Raw genomic sequence first — 22,379 nt, forward strand, 5'->3', positions numbered from 1 at the left:
TGTGCTTCTGATACACTATTCACAGAACATAGAGCAATGCAAACCAGATGAAGCTTAAACAGGCACGTGTTCAAACAGCAGACATCAAAGACATACAAAAGACAAATCAAATTATTTGTATATATATATTGAGGGAAATTAAAATATATATGGGAACATCTAAAGGTACTTGGAAACAAAAATAAGGAAAATGTTCTATGGCACTATCTTTAGTTGACATGTACTCAAAAATATTTCCAAAAAAATTTTGTGCCTGCTCTATAAGTTGTTCTTAAAGTGATAATACAAGGTCTATTTTGGCCATAATAAAAACAACTGTTTATAAAACCAAATAACAATAATAAATATTTCAGTTTCAGAAAATGATATAATGATAAACAATACAATTCCTTGGAAGCTTTTTAACATAATTCTTTTAAATATTTGAAATGTAACATAGCAGGGGAGAGGGATAGCTCAGTGGTTTAAGCATTGGCCTGCTAAACCCAGGCTTGTGACCTCAATCCTTGAGGAGGCCATTTACAGATTAGGGCAAATAGATGTCAAGGATGGTGCTTGGTCCTGCCAAAAAAAAGAGCAGGGGATTGGACTAGATGACCTCCCAAGGTCCCTTCCAGTTCTAGGAGATGTGTACCTCCAATTACATCACATAACTCAAGAGAATCTCACTTAAAATTGAGCAGACAGAGATAATGAAATGAAAATAACTATTACATTTTTTGTTCAAAAGGAGAAAAGTGCAAGAAAAGTCCAATTAATTTTTTTTTCTGTTTCAAGACTGACATAAAAGGTCACTTTTTTTTAAAATATGAATTTTAATTTGATAGTATCCTTAGAAAAAGCTAAAAGTGATTAAATTCTATATGAAAGAAAGGACATTTGCCAAATGGAAAAGGATGCAAATGATAAATACGCAGTTTTATTTTCAAGATTTTGAACATGCACTGGAAAAAAAGGAACACTGAAAATAAATACTGTAAGTATTGCAAATGCCCTTTTAAATCAAAGCATAATTACGAGTATTTCCCACAGAACTGCACACAGAAGGACATTAAAAACCAAAGCAACTTTAAAGGGCAAACCCAAATGTGTAAATCCCAGAAACCGCAGAGACTACCTTGAAAATCTGATACTCTGGCATCAAACTAATATTGTAGACTAGAACAGCTTTTTCAAAACAGGTAAAACTAGGGAACAACAAAATATTACATGATTACAGGAAAAATTGAGATAATTAATAATAATCATACTTTAAATTTATCCACAAGGTTCTCAGAGTCTTTTTTATTATCACCACCTGAGCCTATTACCACTCCATCCATCGTTAAGATGCAACTACTTTTGGGCTTGTATGCAGTAGAAAATCTGCACTGACAACTCCACTCAGCAGGAACAAGGAGACAAACTGCAGGTTAATTTCTCTAATCTAAGTGGACAAAAAAGCAATGCATCCAACTGGAATTTGGCCAGAATATTAGGATCAAACACCTCTGGTGAAACATGGCACAACATGTTTACCAGCCTGTGAGCAGGAGCTTGGTTTTATGTCTTATCGGGCAGGCAAGACCTCCAACAAGACACGCACAGGTTAGCACAAACTTAGAGAGAAAAGAAAAAGCAGAAGTGTGACACCTATTACACAGTCCATACTCTCTGGGCTTGCTTTGGAGATCTCCCATTCGACTGCTCACCAAGCCCAACAATACTTAATTTACAAAATCTTACAAGATCACAAGCTGGGCCATAGAGAAATATTTATATTACTTTTTAAAGGCTTTGGGTATATTATCTAATCGTACAGGAATTTCCTTTCTTTCATAGTAGTAGGATAAATGTCTTCGGATCAGATTGTGGCTCCTGAGCCATTGTCTACACCAGGAAGGGAGTATGCTGCATCTGGAACTTCAAAAAACAGTCTGGAAAATGCGCAATGCAGTCATTAGCCTTGCAACTAGCGTGGAAGATGTTCTCCTCCGTGTCTGGCTAGCTACAATGCCTGGTCTTGACTGGGATCAGGGCAAAGGACCTTGCCCTCTTTCATGTGGCGACTGCTAGCACGGACCATTGCATGTACTACACAACACAAAACATCCAACAGTTGCCCCACAGCAGCACAAGTTCCCTTCAGAACCCGGCACAAGGGAACTCTTCGTATACCTGTTTATACATTAACAATTTCTTCATACCTCCCTCCATTTCGTCTCGTTTACTTCTTTGTACTGCAGTTCGTACTCCAGTGTAATCCATCCCTTCTGAACATCTGCTGATGGTGGTGGCTCCCATCTCACTTGGATGTCTGCATGGATCCCAGTCAGGCTGGTGTTAAGCAGGGTCCAGTTGAGAGCAACCGGAGGATCGGGTTGTACTGTTCATTTAGAGGGTTTTGGAAATAAAACAGAATCAATATTCTTTCTAATACTGCTCATGATTAAAGAACTATTTCAACCACACGCATATTAATTCCAGTCTCCACCTACAAATCAATTTCAAAATTAATGAAGAATCGATAACAGGTGTTATATTCTTATGCGAGTCAGACATTTTGCACCTAAATATCACAGGCTCATTCTAGAGCCCTGAGGCAGGCAAAACTGCTGCTGACTTGAAGGGTAAAATACTGGCCTGATTAATGTCAATGGCAAAACCTCTGCTTGCTTTAACAGGGCTAGGATTTCACCCTAAGATTACGTAGGACTTTAGGGAAACCAGATATGTGTGGGGCCCCAAACTTCTCCTGCACTCCTAACTAATAACATTTTGCTCATGATATTTCATGGACTTACACTATTGGTCTGTTCTGAACTGTGCATTTAAAATAAAAGAACAAAAACAAGCCCCCAGCCCCATTCTGAACTAATAAAATCCAAGGGACTTCTCCCTACAGTGCAACTGCAGAATCATACAAAAACATTTATATTTCAAATCTGGTTTTCATAATCTCAACTCTAATTCCTAACTGACCTGCCCAAACAAGAAAAAAGGCACTTATTGTTTAGTTGCAAACCTAATTACAGCTTTCCACATGTCCATGATTCAGTAGATTCCCCCACTTTCATCAATACTCCCTCTGTGGCCTCTTCCCAAGTAAAGGTTCTAGTAAAATGTTCCTTTCTATCGAACTTACCCCATAGAAACACAGATGTGCTATCATTGCACCAACATAAATGTAGTGTGTCACTAAAAATGTCCCTTCTAACCACCTGTTTAATTGCAACAAACATAACCTTCAACCAGGAAACGCTACCCTCTCTAAAAGGTGAGCAATCAGCTCTTTCTCTGTGCTACCCTAATCCCAGGCCACTCTTGAGAAGTGCCTGTGATTTAATAACTTGGAAAATTCATAGGGTACTTTAACTCCCTGCTTGGAACCAGGCTAAAGTGTGACAGATTAGATGGCAATTTATTTAACTACAGGTTGCACCTTGCTCATCTGGCACCCTGGGGACCTGACTGGTCCCAGACAAGGAAATTTGCTGGATGAAGGGAGGTCCCCTGTCTCCGGCCACTCAGTCTGCTGCTCCTCCCTGCTGCTGGTTCCACTTTTGCCCTCTTCCTCCCATCTCCAGCCCCGTGGCCCCATTAGCTCCTGCCCAGACCTCGGGCTGACACCAGCCACCCATGCTTGGGCTGCTGGCTCCAGCCTCGGCTCCACTTGTGCCAGACACAGAAACGGCCCTGCAGGTGCTCGCTCTGGCCCTGTGGTTGCGAGCTCTGGCCAGACTCTGGCCCTGACTGGGCTGCTGGTGCAGCCCCAGCTCCACGGCCACAGTGGAAGGCAACTCTAGCTGTGCCTGGGGTGCTGGCTCCAGCCCCAGCCTGGCCACCAGAGCTGGCTGTGACACCAGCTGGATGGCTGGTGCAGTACCAAGGTCAGCCTCTGCCATGCTGCTGGTATAGCCCGTGCCCCCTGGGGACAGGCTCTGGTCGGATACATAAGCCCTGCCAGGTTTCTCTGGCTGGGGTGGCAAGGGTCCCCTATCAACGGGCTCCAGTTGGACCTTCCTCTAATAGCCTCCCAACCCTCGTCTTTGGTCCAGTAAAACCTGTAGTCGTGTCGGACGACGGATGTTGTCGGACGAGAGAATTCCTGTTTTGGGAGGTTGAACCTGCAGGGAAATTGCCCAAAAGTTGAAAGTAGCTAATGTGTCTCTAAAAAAGTGACTGGCATTACAGTACAGCTCCATGCAGGGAGACTTGGTTAAAAAAACCCTGCATTACAAAGTACAGTTGACCCAATGATTATTTAGCATCTCTCTAATTCTGATTCAGGAGCCAAAATCTGACAGCTCCTGCTGCAGACCTCAATCAGGCTTTTCCCAGGAACCTCCTACCTCGAGCAGAGCATTGTTACATACCATCTACTGAAGGTGGTGCAGGGTGACAGCATCAGAATGACACATTTTAATATGTTTGAAGGACTGGTGACATTCACTCATGAAGAAGAATTCTCATTGATTTACATTCTAGGGAGAACCCATACATTGGCCTCATTCATGTCTGTACTCTTCTAACAGAGGCAAAAAATACTTTCTGACCCTGAACCACATTGCTTCCAGCCTGCTGTATGGAGGTTTTTACTTTTGCATATTAAAGACACGCCATAAATGCTAAAAACAGACGTACCAGTAAAACTAGTCCCATTTACCTTCAAGCTTTTTAGCAGGCACTTTTTAAAGATTATTCTTTACCACAGAGTGAATTTAAATAAACACATCTCCCAAATTAATTAAAAAAATCATGGCAACCATGCCAATGTATTTGATTATATGTATCATGTTACAAAAATCAAGCTATTATAAAATATATATTGGAAATGTACCTATTTCATCAACACTGAAGCATTTTTCATCTAAAACTTCATCTTTATTGATAAGCTTAACACAGTAAGTTATCCAAATAGAGGTGTACGACGTGTTGAAGTAGCAGCTGTTTTCCCCAGCAGTTATATAATCGGGACATTCTTTCCATTCTTCATCATTTCTAAAATGACAACAAAATATATATTACAGTGCAGCTAGTGAAAGTCACAGCTCGTATAGAAAGGGAAATGAGGAAGCATATTTTACAATAAAGTACCCAAACACGTGTATATGATCATATAGCTAGTTTTATGGGCTTTGGTGAAATTCCCAAACAGGCTGTTAGATTACATTGTCATGCTGGAAAGTATTAAGAGCTGCCACTAACAGCAGGCCTGGGTAAAGCTGGTCTGAGTTCTAAGCACCCTTCAAGTAGGCTATCCGGAAGAGTAATTCCCTGTGTCTACATGTGCCCCTTCCTTTCGAAAGGGGCATGTTAATGAGCGGGTTCAAAAGATGTTAATGAGGCGCTGCAATGAATATGCAGCACCTCATTAGCATAATGGCAGCCGCAGCGATTTGAAAGAGCGGCTTTTCAAATTGCGTGCTGCCCGTGGAGACAGGACCTTCTGAAAGGACCCCCCCCCCAGTTTTCGAAAGCCCTTCTTCCGATCACCAGATCAAAACAAAATGGAAAGAAAACAAGTATTTTTTTACAAAAAGTATAATTTACATCTATCGTATGTTTCCAAAGTTACCTTAAAAAACTTCACTGAAATTTACCAGAGTATATTTGTGTTGCTTGGTGTCCACTGTAGCACTGTAAGAATATTTGACTTATGGATTCCTGACTTATGAATCTTTCTATGCACCTTAGATGATACATTGTGAACTGGAATTTGGTCCCTGAACCATCCAATGTATTTCCAGATACATAGTAAAGGCATTTTGGATTTTCTGAGGGCAAAATGGATGCCTCTACATTTCTAATGCATCTTGCCCTGGGAAAGAGTCAGGTTTTAATTGTTGAACTCAGTGTGAGGAAAAAAGGCAGTTTAAACAAGTACTGTGACAGAATACTGAGAACCAGCAGGTGATCCAGCACTCTGGCTGTGTAAGCACTAATCAGCTCCACCAGCAAAGATGTGATGGAGAAGGATAGTACAGTAAAACTCTTTCATATCCAGCATTCTATCATTCGGAACTCTCAAATAACCGGCATTTTAACTTTAAGTAAATTTTAGTTATGTTTTCCATAAGTACAGTATAGTGAAAGTAAATACAAATAAATATAGCAAATACAGAATTAAGTTTACTGTGTACAACACTACTGTTGTTGGTAAATAAACAAAAATGTACACAGAGTACTTTGTTTCTTAATATCTAATCTTGTTTTCCTTTAATGTTATGCATTGCTAGGTATACCTCTATTATCCAGAATATTGGAATATCAGAAAACATCCTGGTCCCGGGGCTGCAAGGCATGAAAGAGTTTACTGTACTTACTGCAGAAGAAGACACCAGGTTGGTGAGCTAAGGAGTGAATTAACTCACCAGCTAGGAATAATTGCATGTGGTTAGTTGTGCGGCAAAAGGACTGTGATGGCAATATAAATAAAACTCAGAGGTCTTGACAAGCAAGAAGTATCCAGGATTACTTGTGAGCGACCCCAGCACAGGAAAGGACCTTGTCCTGTCTCTGGTTTTTAAGGACTAAGTGGCAAATTTAAATTGGAGTAGAACTGTACAAACACTGTACAGATTCTTCCCTCTGCCTGCTGACATTGGCATAGGTAACAGCAAGAGGCAGCCTGCGTCTCTCCATTCACAGGGATGCCAGGGGTCGCTTTGGTCACAGCAGTTCTGAGGGCGTCCCTAACTTTTTCATTGACTTCAGCGATCCATTGGATAACGGCTGGGATAAAAGGATGACACGACTATACCCAAGGTGAACTGGCAAAGCTCCTGCACCAGTGCCTTTTGCCTGAGCTGCTGCAGAGCCAATCTAATGCCAGGTCTTTGTCTGCTGAGGCGATCCCCTACACAGATTATTTCATGCCCAACATTTTGCACAGCCCAGGATGACTATGATCTTCCTTCTAGATTTTTGCATGTGTGGAAGATGATAAAATTCCTGCTATAGCAGCGGTTTGCTGGAAAGCCCTTAATTGTCAGAATCTGAAATCAATTTCGTTCTAGGTGAGTAGAGCAGACAGAGGAAGCTTAAAAACCACTGGACTAGCTAAAGGTAGGTAAGAAGAAAAATAAAATGGACCATCCCTTGTCTTCTACACTGGGTGGGACCTCTGCAGAAATTTATAATTTTAACAAATCGCATTATTATGCCCACCTGAATCATAAAATAAAGTCAAAGACATACTCAAAGACATTTATTTTAATTTCATCCCATGCCTTTAACTTCTTTATCAAGACATGTGAAGTTTCCTTTACTTATTCAAAAAACAGAGATATATATTGTGAAAAAAGTCTTTAATAGTCTGACTTTTGTTGGAAACATTAGTCCTGATTTTGTGTTTCTATAATCTGTAGTATTTGAAACCAGGGCATGTCTGTAAGAAACTGACTACAGGAACCTCTCTAATCCAGAATGCTCTTGTCTGACAACATCCTTAATCCAGCATGATTTTAGTTAGCTAGACAATCATTTATCATGGGTGAGGCCAAGTTTCCTATGCTCCAATAAAGTTTGTTTACAGCCACCAGTCCTGGCTCTCAGTGTTCTGTGAAATTATTTAGCTGTAATTTACCCCATATTGTAATCTAAAAACCCAGTAAGCAGTGAAAGTGTTGGTAACGTACGAAACAATATTGACCTCCCATGGTCTGGCGAATTCTCTCATCCAGCACCAGTCAGGTCCCAAGTGTGCCAGATGAGAGAGATTCAACCTGTATTAGAGAAGTACTTGTAATTACTCTTTTTTCTTGATTGCAATTCAGGCTGCAATGGAAATTCAATTAGACCGGCATGGGATTGCCCACAATGCAGCCTTATGGCCCAAGAGTAATAAATTATATCATAAACTAAAATGTGGTTTATATCCGTCCTCTCCCAGACCTGGTAGAAGTAGGACAAAAGTAATCAGCTGCAGGCTTTTGTTGCTGGTGAAAAACAAGCAGCAAGTTACATTCTGCTATGAAGAAAGATAACAAGCATAAGTCAATGCTGATAACATGTGCTATGTTTTAAACATTAAAATTAGGCAAAGCCCTTGGATTTATGGCAAGTTGGTTTGGCACCAAGGCCCTTTATTTGTGGTTTAAAATAGTAACCTTCCACTCAACAGTAATTTGGAATATGTTATCCATCCATCATGAAAATGTTCTGCAATGCCCACCAGCAGGGATAGAAGCTATTATGCATATATATCAAAAGAGAACATCACTCCTTATGGCGCAATCTTTAAACAGGCTTCTAGTATAATTTCCAGTACCATAAATTACATAAAAAGATTGTGGTCAGAAGCTTAAAGCCAAGAAAATTACTGGTTAGCACCTCTTTCTCTCACGTAGTTTTCAGTAATTATGTAATAATCAAATGGCACTGCTGCAACATTCCCTGGCATAGGGAGTCAAATTAAATTTGGTCTTCTTCTGAAAAGCTATGCTCTAGCTCAACCAGGAGTTATGGAATTTAATGCAGAAGTTACTGCATGAAATCTATGGCCTATGCAATCCAGTAGAACAATCTAGATGAACTCTGTTCTGCCTTCTAATCCATGAACAAACAATAAGAGGCATTAAATGCAAATGTTTATAGTAAGATATCCTATTGACATCTTTTGCCATTCAGCTGAATTTTTTATTTAATCAGTCTTGTTCTTGGGAAGAAGATAAAACATATGGGCTACGTCTACACAGGGACACTACATCGAAATAGCTTATTTCGACGTAGCAAAATCGAAATAAGATATTTTGATGCGTAGCGTCCACATATCCTCCAGGGCTGGTGACGTAGGACAGCACTAAATCGAAACAGGCCCCGCAGGGGAGCGTCTACACACAAAAGCAGCCCCAGTCGGAATAAGGGGGCTAGGAAAGCCTGCGGACAGGGTCACAGGGCGGACTAGCCCTTCTGGGGCAACAACAAGTCGCTCCCTTAAAGGGCCCCTCCCAGACAGACTCGGCCTGCACAGCACAGGTCTGCAGAGCCCACAACCACTCGCACCCCATGCATGGACCATGGACCCCCAGCAGCAGCAGCAGCAGACAGAAGCCCACATAGCCGCCCCCGGAGCAGCGGCTGCCCTGCTCGGTGCCATGGAGGAGGCCGCCCAGCATCTGCTAGAAGAAGAGCCATCCTCCTTGGGGCATGAAGAAGCTGCCCCAGACCATGTAGCCCTCCTGGCCTCCCCCCGCCAGATGCGCCACTGGCTATGGAGGTACCCCACCAGCACAGAGTGGTGGGAGTGGCTGGTGCTTGGAGAGTGGGACAACGGCCGCTGGCTCCGGAATTTCTGGATGAGCCGGCATACGTTCCTCGAGCTCTGCCAGTGGCTCACCCCTGCCCTGCAGCACCAGGACACCCCCATGCGATGTGCCCTCACCATCGAGAAACAGGTCGGCATCGCTGTCTGGCAGCTGGCCACTCCAGACAGCTACCGATCCATAGGGCAGCAGTTCGGTGTGGGCAAGGCCACCGTCGGGGCTGTCGTCATGGAGGTAAGGGGAGACCCCAGGGGGAGAGGTAGAGACCAGGGAGAGGGGGGAGATGGGGGGGAGGGGGAGCCCCCAGGGGGGAGGGGGGGACCCAGTGGGGGAGCCAGGCACACTCTACACACCCCTCACGGGTGCTCATGTCCTTCCCCTGCGGGTGGTCCACGCACTGAACGCCCTGCTGCTGCCATGTCCCAGACCCAGGCGTAACCCTGCCGCAGCTACTTGACCTTACTCCTGACATGGTCAGGAGTGCAGACAGGGTGACCCTTGGCCAGCCGGGCAAATGCGTCTGCGTTCTGCCGCTTGCTCCCCATTACCTGGAGCACCTCCTTCTCACCCCAAAGCCCCAGCAGGTCCTGGATCTCGGCGTCTGACCAGGAGGGGCCCCGCCGCCTCTTTCCCCCCCGGCTAGATGGCTGGGAGCCCTGGGTCCCATGGGGGGGTGCCCTGTGGGTGCTTGGGGGGCTGGATGGCTGCCATGGGTGCTGGGTGGTGGACAGGGGCATCTGGAGGGCGTGCGGGCTGTGCACGTGTCTGTGCTGCTGCCTGCACACTCTCAGCTTCCTGGCACAGGAAATAAGGGGGCGGGAAGCTTTAAGGGGCTGCTGCACGTGGCAACCATAGAGCTCAGGGGCTGGACAGAGAGTCTTTCAACCCCTCAGCTGATGGCTGCCATGGAGGACCCTGCTATTTCGACGTAGTGGGATGCGGATCTTTTACACATGCCCTACTTCAATGTTGGACGTCAAAGTAGGGCGCTATTCCCATCTTCTGATGGGGATAGCGATTTCGACATCTCTCTGCCTTACGTTGATTTCAACTTCGTAGATGCGCCGGGCGCTATTTTGAAGTTGGCTCGGCTATTTCGAAATAGCTGGCTAGTGTAAACGCAGCTATGATGTGGGCAATTCAAGTGGCATGGTTATACTGCAGAATTAAATGAAACCTATTTAATCTTTATAACTCATTTTCTACAGGTGGACACACACAGATACAACAATCTCGTAATTATTTACATTAGATGGACTAGTGACATTTTTGGGCATTTGGGATTCAAAGGAGTTGAAACTAGTAACTGACTTAGGAGCCTTCTGATAAAGCTTGAACCAGAAATTTTCATGGGCCTGAAGGAAAACCCCAGATATGAACACAGCTCAAACTTGGTAAGATTAAAAAACCTGGCTTTAGCTTCATAGCTGATTGTCAGGGTCACAGGGAACAAACCAAAGCGCCATATCCTAAACCTCTTCTCCGAACTATAGGGTGTTCCACCTCCAGATTTGGCAGGTTGAACCTATTTCTACTGAAAATGTTTCTTTCGGCATGTAATGCATTCCCTCCCAATCCGTATGAGTCACTGCATTAAGTTTGACAAACAACACACATCTTTGGTTTCAAAACATTCACCTGAAAATGAAGTGGCCAAATCCCCCCATCCTCCACTTACCCAAGTGTGGGGCGTAGCTCAGGACCCACCTTGAGGTGGGTCAGTGTGGCAGGAGCTTCTGCTTAGAGGAGAAGGGGGTCTTGGGCTTCAGCCCCATAGGGCATGTCTGCTGGAACCTGGGCCTTCAGCAGTGGTGTGGCTGAAGCCCTGAACTGCACCATGCGTGTGCTAGCTCTCACGTTTCTGGAGACTGCTGCATGCCGAAGGCTGCAAGTCTGTCACGGACATCATGGGTTTTGTGACCTTTTGGGACCTCCATGGCTTCTGCAGCCAACTGGTGCAACTGATCACAGGGCCATGGGAGAAGCTCAGGCTGAGCCAGGACTAGCCACACAGGCCCTGCCCACACCCGCAGTAGTTCTGTGGCAGTAGTGGCAGCAGCCCCTAGCCACCCCTATGCCAGGATCAGTGATGGTCCTGAGCCACCCTCTTACACCCACACAGCGACAGTAGTCTCAGGCTGCTCTACCCTCAAGCACTGGTGACCTCTCCCCCACAAGCAGCAGTGGTGGCAGTCACATTTGCCTCCCTACTCTCTGCAAGCAGTGGTGCTGGTGGTCCTGGACCACACCCCTCTGGAGCACAAGCGGGAACACCAGAGCCACCTCTCCCTTCCCCTAGCGTGCCAGCTGGCTCCCTGGAGCCTCAGTGGGAACCTCAGAGCTCCTCTTCCACAGCAACAGCAGTACTCCAGAGCCTCTCCCTCTGAGCACCAGTTGGCACCTTGGAACACCCTACCCCTCCACACATCCCTGGAACACCAGCGTGCACCCTGGAGCTCTCACTCCGAAGCCCCAGCTGCCAGAACACTCATGGTTTACTCAGGAGTACACAGTTCAAGCCATTGGCAGATCAGGGGCCATCAACTTTCACGTCTTGCCTGCACCTTCTTTTTAAAATTCCCCATGGCTAAATAAGAGGGCCACGTAAATTTAGCTGCCCCTTTCTGGAAAAAAAGCAGTCCAGTAGCACTTTAAAGACTAATAAAATAATTGATTAGGTGATGAGCTTTCGTGGGATAGACCCACTTCTTCATATCTTGATACCTAACAAATTATTTTGTTAGTTTTTAAAGTGCTTTTTAAAGTCTTTAAAGTGCTGGACTGCTTTTTTGTTTTGATAGTATACAGAATAGCATGGCTATCTCTCTGTTACTATTCTCCCTTACTTGAACTGTGACTCCTTACCTTTTTCCTTGGCATGAAAGGAATTAAATTGGATTTTACAGAGCAGCACAGGAATGGCTGGGCATTTAAATTATATGTTCTCTTTACCTTCTCATATACAACAGTTGTATTGTTCCAGGAGCAGTGAGGTTGTGAAAATCCCTATCAGTCCAATGACATGAAAACGTCTCCTGTTCAGGTGATCTGCACTTGATGGTTTGTGGCCGTCCCAAAATAACTGTAATGAAAAACGGGAAGAGAAAAGAAAGAAATAAAAGAAACATGTAAAACCAGGCAAATATGAAGCCAAAATCCAGGGTGCCACTTTAACAATTACCATCTTCAGATGACTTTCTCCCCTTCCCCCAATTGTTTGTATGTACAGGAAGGCAAACACTAAAATGTGACCAGACTACACATTTCAGACCTCAAAAGGTCTTATATTCTGAGGCTGCTGATCACCCAATCACAAAGTCATATACACATTTTGCAAGTGATGCAGACATTGATAACTCAACAAATCAAAAACTCTGATCTAATGTGGCCAAACTACAGAGTGTCTGAAATAAGATCCAGAGTGAAATTTTGTCCCTTTGAACTTAATGGGACATTTGACATTGATTTGCATGAGACCTGGCTCTGACCTCCAGAATTTTCTTCTTCAGTCCAATACTAATAAGTGCTACTTGAAATAAGAAATGCAATAAGGAAATCTTAAGTGTCATAACAAAAAAGCAGTAAAGTAGCACTTTAACAAAATAATTTATTAGGTGAGCTTTCGTGGGACAGACCCACTTCTTCAGACCATAGCAATACCAGAACAGACTCAACACACAGAATCAGTTTAACAGACACAATGGCGGTTTTAAGCATATATCTGCTTTATCACTTAATGCTTCAATGTCCACAATTCCTGTTCTCCATCCGTACAGACATATCACAGACCCATGAAATGAATGGTGCAGCTTCAAGTCAACATCTGAAAAATGATCATCACTAAGTTGAGAAGATACAAAGGGTGAGAAATCGGGATAGGTGGCCAGACGGGTAACAGGCACAGAGAGAGAGAGCGACAGAGAGAGCACGCGAGCCCCATATACCTGCTTTCGTCCTACAAAATTGTGACATGTTCGTCATCCTAATTAGAACAGTACAATGATATTAGTGAATTGTGTATATGTGGGGGGTCTTGCAGGACTATTACCCTATTAATCCTCTCAAACACCATGTGACAAAGGTAGGCAAGTATTATATTCCCAATTTACAAACAGGGAAGTAGAGGCAGTAACAGACCTGCTGAAAAACAAAGAAAGGGTACAGTAACAGAGAGCTAGCGGTGCTAGTCTATATACTATGAAAACAAAAAAGCAGTCCAGTAACACTTTAAAGACTAAGAGAATAATTTATTAGGTGATGAGCTTTCATGAGACAGACCTGTATGTTATCGGGCCTGCCTGGCTTCTTTCCTGAGCTCAGCAAGTCTTCACAGAAAACATTCATTAAATACAAGTAATCACGAAGCATGAAGAAATGTAAATGACTTTCTCTGTACATTTGAGCTGATTCTGTGAACCTTTAGTTGCCTGTCATTCAGAGGCTGCCTAAAGAGAACCCCAGAGAGGTGAAGTAGAAAATGTAAATGTTTATCTGTATATGCTCAGAACATGTCAAATTATTTATAAATAACAAATAAGAAGTAGGAGTAACTGACAACCAACATGAAACACCTAACCCTGATCTCCACATACATTTGTATTATAATTTGCACAGATTATTTTACCACAAATTTAAACCATGCTCATCATCTAAATTACTAGGCGCTCCCTAAATAAAAGCATTTAGAATCAACAATGAGGCACAAATGTGAGCTTTAATGATCACATTTACACACTGTGGGTATCAACACAGTACTACTCTCAAGCACCAGGCTAGGATTTTCCAAACTGATTTACCACTTTGTGTACCCAATTTGAGACATTTTAAAAGGGCCTGGCTTTCTGAAAGTGGTAAGCACCCCCACTCTGAAAGCGAGTAACAAATTATTTGCTCAGTTCTGTCTGTGATCAAGGAACTGGACTGTCCAGTAATACATATACAAAAGTATGCACGTGGTGTAGTGTGGAGTAAAAATCTGCAAAAGCAACTTCTTTCATTTCCTGACTTCTTACTGATTTCTTTTTTCAATTCATGTAGCTTAATCCAATGGAATTTTCTGTGTTTAAAAATAAATTGAAGAAACAAAGCAATGTTAATATGCACACTTATTACAGAGCCAGAAGCAGAACTCTTTCTCTGCTACCAATTGGCAATTACTGACATAGGTGAAGGTGCTTATAAAATTCCTTTTCTATGCAAGGAGTTCAGAGCCATCACAGCCCTATTTCCACTTTACATGGATGGGGAACAACTGTGACCAATTTCAGTCAAAGAGATAAAAATTTAAGAAAATGATAAACTGAGAAGACCCTTCAGAAAATGTGCTCACTCTTTTTTAAAGCAGGGCTCATATATTTCAGCTTTTGCAGCTCTACAATGGCTCATTTTCTCAATTCCAGATGTAGATAAAGTCCCGTGTTCATGTCTTAATATTATCCTGCCTCTGGAACCCCAGCCCTTGCCTCCCTCCCAACTCTCTTCCCCATTCCTGTGTCTTTACCCCATTCAACCCAAACCCTCTGCACCACTTCTCCTGCACCCATACCCCCTCCAGGACCATGCAGCTCCCTTCATCCCAATCCTCTGCCCCAGGTCACAACCCCCTCCTTCACCCAAACACCCTACCAGACCCCACACCACCTTCTGCACTCTATTCCCCTATCCCAAGCTCCCTTCTGCACCCAACTTCCATCCCAGACCCTGCACCTCCTCCATTAACATTATGTTCTAGAGCATGGATTGTGTAGGTGTTCTTTATCAATGAATGATGCTGCAATTTCAGATAACAAAATACAGATATCTGAAATCAAAACCAGTTCTTATGGGCCCCGTTTTGTACTACCATTCAGTATTCCTACTTTGGCAATGTAGATCTCTTATTTCCTGGGCTGGCAGGTGCTGGAGACTCTGAGGAAGTACTCAGCCCCAGCTACTGAAAAACACATCGTCTGTTGTTCACAAAAAGCTCCATCTGATTCATGTGTGGACTTAATTGAGAAAGACGTCTCATCTGATCTCCCCTTGCCTTATGCTGCTTGGGCACTCCTCAGAATGGTTAGAACTAGAGCCAGACCCATGCTGTGCAAGAAAGTTTAGATTTGGTAAGAAGCAAGTCTAACATCTGGGAGGAGATCGGGATCTTGGGTCTAGCCCAGGGCACCATCTCCAGTTAAATCTGAACTCACATTCACCATGATATATGTGAGATGAAACAAGGAACTGAATAATATCCAAAAACTGCTGGATACACAGATAACATTGTCAAAGTTGCAGGCAGTCCTGATGGGCAGCATAAGCACTGTACATCAAACAAAGGGGGTGATTTGCTGTCTAACTCCCTAATCTTAGGAGAAAATTTCTCCCTTCTTTTGCCATCTGGCCATGACAGAGTCTTACGTTTATTTCAAGCCAATCTTTGAATAAGTTGATCTGTTAACAGGCACAAAAGCTTTTAGGTGTGAAAGAGATTTCCCTACAAAACATATGTACTCACTTTCCTGACTTGAAATTTATGACTTTGTTTTTTAAACATCAGTGCCAGAGTTTGTAATAAAAAAAATTCTAGCTGATTGCTTCTAGGCTGTGTCAAGTTTCTAGGCTACACGACAGGAAATCCTACTGATTGCAGAACATGTGAACTTGACTAATACTTGGCACTCTTTAAGCCAGTCCCCTGAGTATACTTTACTTCTCACCAAAAATCAGTAATCGACATTTTACAGGGCTCTGCATGAGCTCTATCTCCTGAATGCAACCGAAATGAGATAAATTAACACAATGGCTAAAGTGATATAAATTTAGACAATGTGAGTACGTTTAGGCTCTGACAGGTAAAGTCATACATCTCGGAACCGCAAGATAAGATTTAAAGCAGCAAAACAAAACACTGACTGTCTATTCTTGTTTTCCAGCCTGACCATGTCAGCTGTGCTCTCAAACAGACTCAGTCAGGCAAAAAAAAAAAAAAAAAAAAATTCACTCTGTGCACTTTAGCAGCTATTTACAACATCACATTTCCTAAAAATTCAACCCAACACCAGAATGTATTATGCAGTTGGGAACACCCTTATGAGTCTCTGGCTTCCATTATAACAGAGCACATCTGGGTAAAATTTCTTAGCGCCTGTTTGGGGTGTCAGTGGTAGAATGTAAAACTACTACAGTCATGATATAGAAGCCAGATAATACTTCTGACCCTGCTGCTTATTTTGTTATGACCACATATTAGCTATGGACTGAGCTCTGGCTCAGCTGCTCCACGACAGTAGCAAAACCCATGCATTTTATGGAAATAATTGAGAATGCAAGCATGTCACTTACCTATTGTGGTTCCTTATGGGCAGCGGTACCAATAGCCAGCACGGGCTGGGGGCAAGGTGAGAAGGGGAGGACCAGCTCTCCGCACCCAGAAGGGGAAGAGATAAGGGCAGAAGGGGTGGGGCTTAGAGCAGTTGGCCCTTCCCCCCAATCTCATTCAGAGCCATGTGCACTATGGCGGCACAGTGCTGCGGCCTTCCAAAGGGGCCGGGTGCCCTGGTCGCTGCCTCTGCTGCTTTAGCAGAGGTGGTGGCCAGAGTGTTAGACGTCGTTGAAAGGCCAGACCCTGGGGCAACTGTCCCTCTCTGTTGGTGGGCCTGTCTATCGGTCAGTGGCCAATTTGGTGTTCTTTTCCATATAGCTCAGTTTCAACCATGCATATGGTTTAGCTACTCAACAAACTATACTCCCGTTACTACAGATTAAAGAAAAAATAAGTGTGGGCAGCCCTTTAACAAAGTGCTATGTGAGTTAAGACAGAGGGAAATCAGTGCACTAAGGACTGAGCCCTGATAGAATACCAAGTCCTAAATTTCATTAAGGGCCACTGTGTGTTAACAAGGAACGTGGCACATGCCTGAGTAGGTCACTCATACCTTGATTCATGGCAGAACTCCCAGTGACACTAGTATGTTAATATTACTTTGGTAGCAATAGTATAATATAGCTTGAACCTCTGAAAGCCAGCACATTGTGGTCTGGCAAAATTTGCAGGGAGCCGAGGGCTGGCTGGGAGTCTGGCTCCCAGCCAGGGCTGGGCAGTCACAGCTGGGCTGGTGGCTGGGGAGCTGGGAGGGGCTGCAGAAAAGTAACCAGGACTGGACTGGCAGCAGCCAGGGAGTCCTGGCCAGGCTGGTGCAGGGGGATCACTGGCAAGCCAGGAAGCCACAACTGGGATTCTGGAGACATTGTTTGGTCGAGTTGTATTGAACATTTCTGCTAGTCACCTGGAAAAGAAAGTAATACAACACAACGTACGTTTGCCAATCATACCAGCTTTTGATTCGCTAAATTTGCAGCTCAGGGCTTGACAATGTTTCAGAATAATCAGTTCCTTATTTTTAGATAAAAAGAAATGGGAAAGTTCATGTCGGCTGTTTTTCTTTTCTTTTTTTAAAGCAGGTAGAGGAACAGAAGTCAGCAAGTTACTATCCCTCACCATCTTTGGCAGGCCAGGAGGAAAGCAAACGCTTTGACAGTGCACAGCAATGCTCTGCACTGAAGTAAGATGTGGTCTGACACTTGCAGCGACCAGCTTGCTCCAGAAACTGTAACATTAATTGCCCTTATTTGTATGACATGAACTATAGAACTTATTAATAATCCTAACATTAATTATTTTTATCTCTGCAAAGATGGGAAACAGCTCCACTGAGTTTGTTTCTGAATCTGTCCCTCTTGTACCACAAAATAAGGATCTTCTGTTCTGCCACAGGTCCAGTCCCATCAAGTGTTTTTTATTGCAGTCACCTCAGTTTCTAGTGTACTCACATACCAAATACTTAGGATCAGCGGCTAAGGAAAGCAGGATATTGTTTACAATGACACGTTAATTGCAGAGTTGTTTTTCCTCGCTTACCTTTGTTATGTGGAACTGAGCTAACTGAAGAAAGAGCCACACAAAGGGTTTCACTAAATTCCCCAAATGTTTCAGATGCACTTTGTCTTGATCGGACTCGTACCTCATAGTCTCTTCCCAACTTCAAAGAGTTCAATGTAATTACTGTTGTGACCGTGGGCTCCAACTACAAAGACAGAATGACTGATGCTAAGTTGACAAATACAAACATCTGCAGGCATTTTTAATCATGTGCAACTTTAATGCTTATCATAAAAAGGTATAGTGGTTGTGTGTCCAGCTGCAAGCCCTTCTGTTCCACCAGTGTTCTACTGACTTTCCAATGAAAACACTTAAAATAAAATGACATATTGGAAACAGAGAGGTCCAGAAGGGACTTGAGCCTACATTTAGTCCAGTGCCCCATGATGAGGCAGGATTAGGTACAATTCCTAAGCCATCCATGTTAATGCTTTGCTCCAGATTCTACACTTCAGCAAAGATCTCACGAACTATCTTTTAAAACTCTCTGTGTGCACAAAGACCAATCTTACCGAAGTTACTTATTTTAGGAATATTATGTAAACCCCTTTCCCCAAAAAAAATCACAATGTGAATAAATTGTGATGGTAGCATATGAAGACCGGGAATAGATTTCAGGAATCAATAAATATTAACCATCATCTACCTGTCTTGGTATTGCATATGTACTGAACACTCTCTCTCCTGGAGACCAGTCTTCTTCCTTTATACAATCTATTTCCAGATCTGGCATCAGAGCAGAGAAAAATAATGACAACATGCTCCGAATACAATTCCTCTTGGTGGGAGTTATGTACAACTTATGGCTGTAGAATCCATGACTCTTATTGGCAAGTTGCATGTGAGTCAGACAGGGTGGAACAGATTAGCCTGAAATCATTTGGCCAAGACTGAATTTATGATCACAGAGATTTGGATTAAGATTGTGCTTGAACCGTCCAATTTCAATAAGGACTGTGTTTGTGTAACCTACACATATACTGGGTGTCGTTCTCTGTCACATGTAGTTGCACATAGACAATTTACACAGAGAAAGAATGAGTCCCCTCTACAGCCTTAGATGAGAACCAGCTAGCTTTTAGCTCAAACCACAGAGGTTCCTGTACTAAGCTCCAGAAGTCCCAGGTTGGAGTCTGCCTGCGGGTAATAACATTTACATAACACACACTTTAAAACACATTCTCTCTGGCTACATCTACACTGCATTCCACTTTTGGAAGCAGAATACAAATGAGTGAAATCAAAAATGTAAATGTGGTGTGGATTTACACATCTCACACCTCATTTGCATATTCTCACGCAATCGCACTTCTGGAAGAGGCTTTTCTGGATGCAAAACCAGCCATGTAGATGGGGTTCCTTAAAAAACAAACCCTGTTTTCGAAAGAACCCTTCTTTCTATTTTGTTTCAGGAAGAAGGGTTCTTTTGAAAACTTTGTTTTTGAGGGATCTGCATCTACACAGCTGTTTTCACTTCCAGAAAAGCCTCTTGCAGAAGTGTGCGTGCATGAGAATATGCAAATAAACATGGGATATGTAAATTGTGTTTCACTGGCATTTTCAATCTCCCTCATTTGCATTCCGTTTCCGAAAGCAGAATGCAGTGTAGCCGTAGCCTCTGGGTTTTGAAACTGAGGTCTTTGGCCCACAACTATCCCTATAATGAAGAACCAGACCATCAGGAACTATCAATATACAAGAGAAAGAATATTTCTATTCCACATTAAACTGTCCAGTGCCAATGATCATCCAAATCATCCAGGTTTCTTTTTAGTCTTTGACAAATAATACTGTAGTATTGGGCTAACTCATGAGAATCTCATCTTAAAATTGAGCAGATGCTGATTGTAAAATGAAGTGTAAACAACTATTATGTTTGTTTGTCCGAAATAAGAAAAACACAAGAAAAATCCAATTAAAAATTCTTTCATTTCCAAGACTAAGATATTGTTTGTGACACAGAAACGATCATATTTTTTAAAAAATCTGAATTTTAATTTCATAGTATTTTTCGAAAAAAGTGAAGTGATTAAGTTCTATTTGAAATGAAGGACATTTACCAAATGGAAAAGGATGCAAATGGTAAAGATTCTAAGTTTCATTTTCAAGATTCTAAATGTGAACTAGAAATGAAGGAAAGCATAAAATAAATACTTTATATCAGGGCATAATTACAAGTATTTTCCACAGAACTGCATACAAAGGGACAATAAAAATCTAACAATTTAAAAGGGCAAACCCAAATGTGTAAAACGCAGAAACCATACAGACTACCCTGAAAATCTAATACTCTGGAATCAAACTAGCATTGTTGTGCCAGAAAATAAAAACAACGGGTAGACTAGAATAGCTTTTCAAAAACTGCTAACATTAGGAAATTAGGCAAAGATTATTTTATTACAGGAAAATTTGAAATTACTGATAGTAATCATACTTTACATTTATCCAGAAGGATCTCAAAGTCGTCGTCTTCTTCTTATCTGAGACTATTACCACTTCATCTATCACTAAGGTGTAACTACTTTCAAGGTTGCAAACAGCAGAAAATCTGTGCTGACAACACTACTCAGCAGGAACAAGGAGGGACACTGAAGGTTAATTTCTCTAATCTGAGCAGAAAAAAAAGAACAACTCATCGAACCTGAATTTGACCAGAATATCAGGACCATACACCTTGTGTGAAATATGGCACAAAATGATTACCAACCATACAAGTGAGCAGGAGCTTGATTTTATGTCTTATTTGAAAAGCAAGGCCTCCAACTGAACACATGCAGTTTAGCACAAGCTTAGAGAGAAAAGAGTAGAATCCTGCTGCAGAATCCATACTGTCTGGGCGTGCTCTGGAGATCTCCCATTCAAATGTTGACCAAGCCCAAAAGTACTTCACTTACAAGATCCTACAAGATCACAACCCAAGCTGGCTTGCCTACAGGTGGTAACAAATACTTATATTAAAGGCTGAACTTCTCTAATCCACAACACTCTATTCTGGCAACACCCAAAATCCCGCATGATTTTAGTTAGTTGGACTACCACTTATCATGGACGTGGCCAAGTTTCTGTGGTCCCATATAGTTTATTTACAGCCACCAGTCCTGGCTCTCAGTGTTCTGTGCTGTTATGTAGCCATAATTTATCCCTAAATATCTTCTAAGAGCCCAGCAAGTGTTGGTAATGCTGCTAGACAATAGTGACTGCCCACGGTCCTGTAAATGCTCTTGTTCGGCACCAGTCAGGTCCCAAGGGTGCCAGATTAGAGAGGTAGAACCTGTACTGGTGGCTTTGGGTATGTTATCTAATTGTACAGGAATTTCCTTTCTCTCATATTAGCAAGGTAATTGTCTTAGTACCAGATTGTGGTTACTGAGTCTTCTACATCGGAAAGGAAGAATGCTGCATCTGGAGCTTCAAGAAAGAATTCTGGAGAGTGCAGAACACAATTATTAGCCTTGCAACTAGTGTACAACATGTTCTCTTCCATGTCCTGCTAGCTACACTGCCTTGTGTTGACTGGGATCAGGGCAAAGGCCCTATCATCACATAGCCCTCTTTTACACGGCTACTGCTAGTAAGGATATTCCTTTCAGAACCCAGCACAAGGCAACTCCTTGTACACTTGTTTATATATTAATATTTCCTTCATACCTCCCTCCATTTTGTCTCATTTACTTCTTTGTACTGCAGTTCATACTCCAGTGTAATCCATCCTTTCTGAACATCTGCTGATGGTGGTGGCTTCCATCTCACTTGGATGTCTGCATGGATCCCAGTCAGGCTGGTATTCAGTAGGGCCCAGGTAAGACGAACTGGAGCATCAGGTTGTATCAATCCTTTAAACAGTGTGTTGGAAATAAAATCAAATCACTGTTCTTTCTAATGCTGCTCATTATTAAAGAAATATTTGAACCACACATACATTATAGTCTCCACCTACAAATTAATTTCAACATTACTGCAGAATTGAAAACAGGTATTATATTTTTATTTCAGTCAGACATTTGGCACCTCAATCTCAGAGGGCCCATCCCAGAGCCCTGATGCAAGCAAAACTCCTGCTGCTTTTACAGGTAAAATACTGGCCTCATTAATGTCAAAGGTAAAATTCTGCTAGTTTTAACAGGGCCTGGATTTCACCCTAAGGATACATCCATACTTATGGTGGATTCAATGTGTCGCGATCAATCTTCTGGAGATTGCTTTTGCCACATCAGTGA

The 22,379-nt window shown here is 42.7% G+C and overlaps 1 protein-coding gene across 5 annotated transcripts in view; it reads right to left on the reverse strand.

Moving 5' to 3' along the window:
* The window catches only part of GHR (growth hormone receptor), a 194,060-nt gene that overhangs the window by 15,189 nt on the left and 156,492 nt on the right, over positions 1–22,379 (reverse strand). For 2 of the 5 annotated variants that reach the window (XM_074995610.1, XM_074995611.1), the window contains exons 3-7: positions 21,811–21,995; positions 18,142–18,307; positions 12,198–12,327; positions 4,820–4,980; positions 2,187–2,365 (exon numbers count right to left, since the gene is read on the reverse strand). In XM_074995610.1, coding sequence (XP_074851711.1) covers positions 2,187–2,365; positions 4,820–4,980; positions 12,198–12,327; positions 18,142–18,307; positions 21,811–21,995 — 821 coding nt within the window. Of the gene's footprint in view, positions 1–2,186; positions 2,366–4,819; positions 4,981–12,197; positions 12,328–18,141; positions 18,308–18,808; positions 18,889–21,810; positions 21,996–22,379 lie in introns of those variants that run through there. The other 3 variants (XM_074995613.1, XM_074995615.1, XM_074995612.1) reach the window with 2 other exon arrangements.

Source organism: Carettochelys insculpta, chromosome 5 (genome assembly GCF_033958435.1).
Source record: "Carettochelys insculpta isolate YL-2023 chromosome 5, ASM3395843v1, whole genome shotgun sequence".
Classification (NCBI taxonomy): domain Eukaryota; kingdom Metazoa; phylum Chordata; order Testudines; family Carettochelyidae; genus Carettochelys; species Carettochelys insculpta.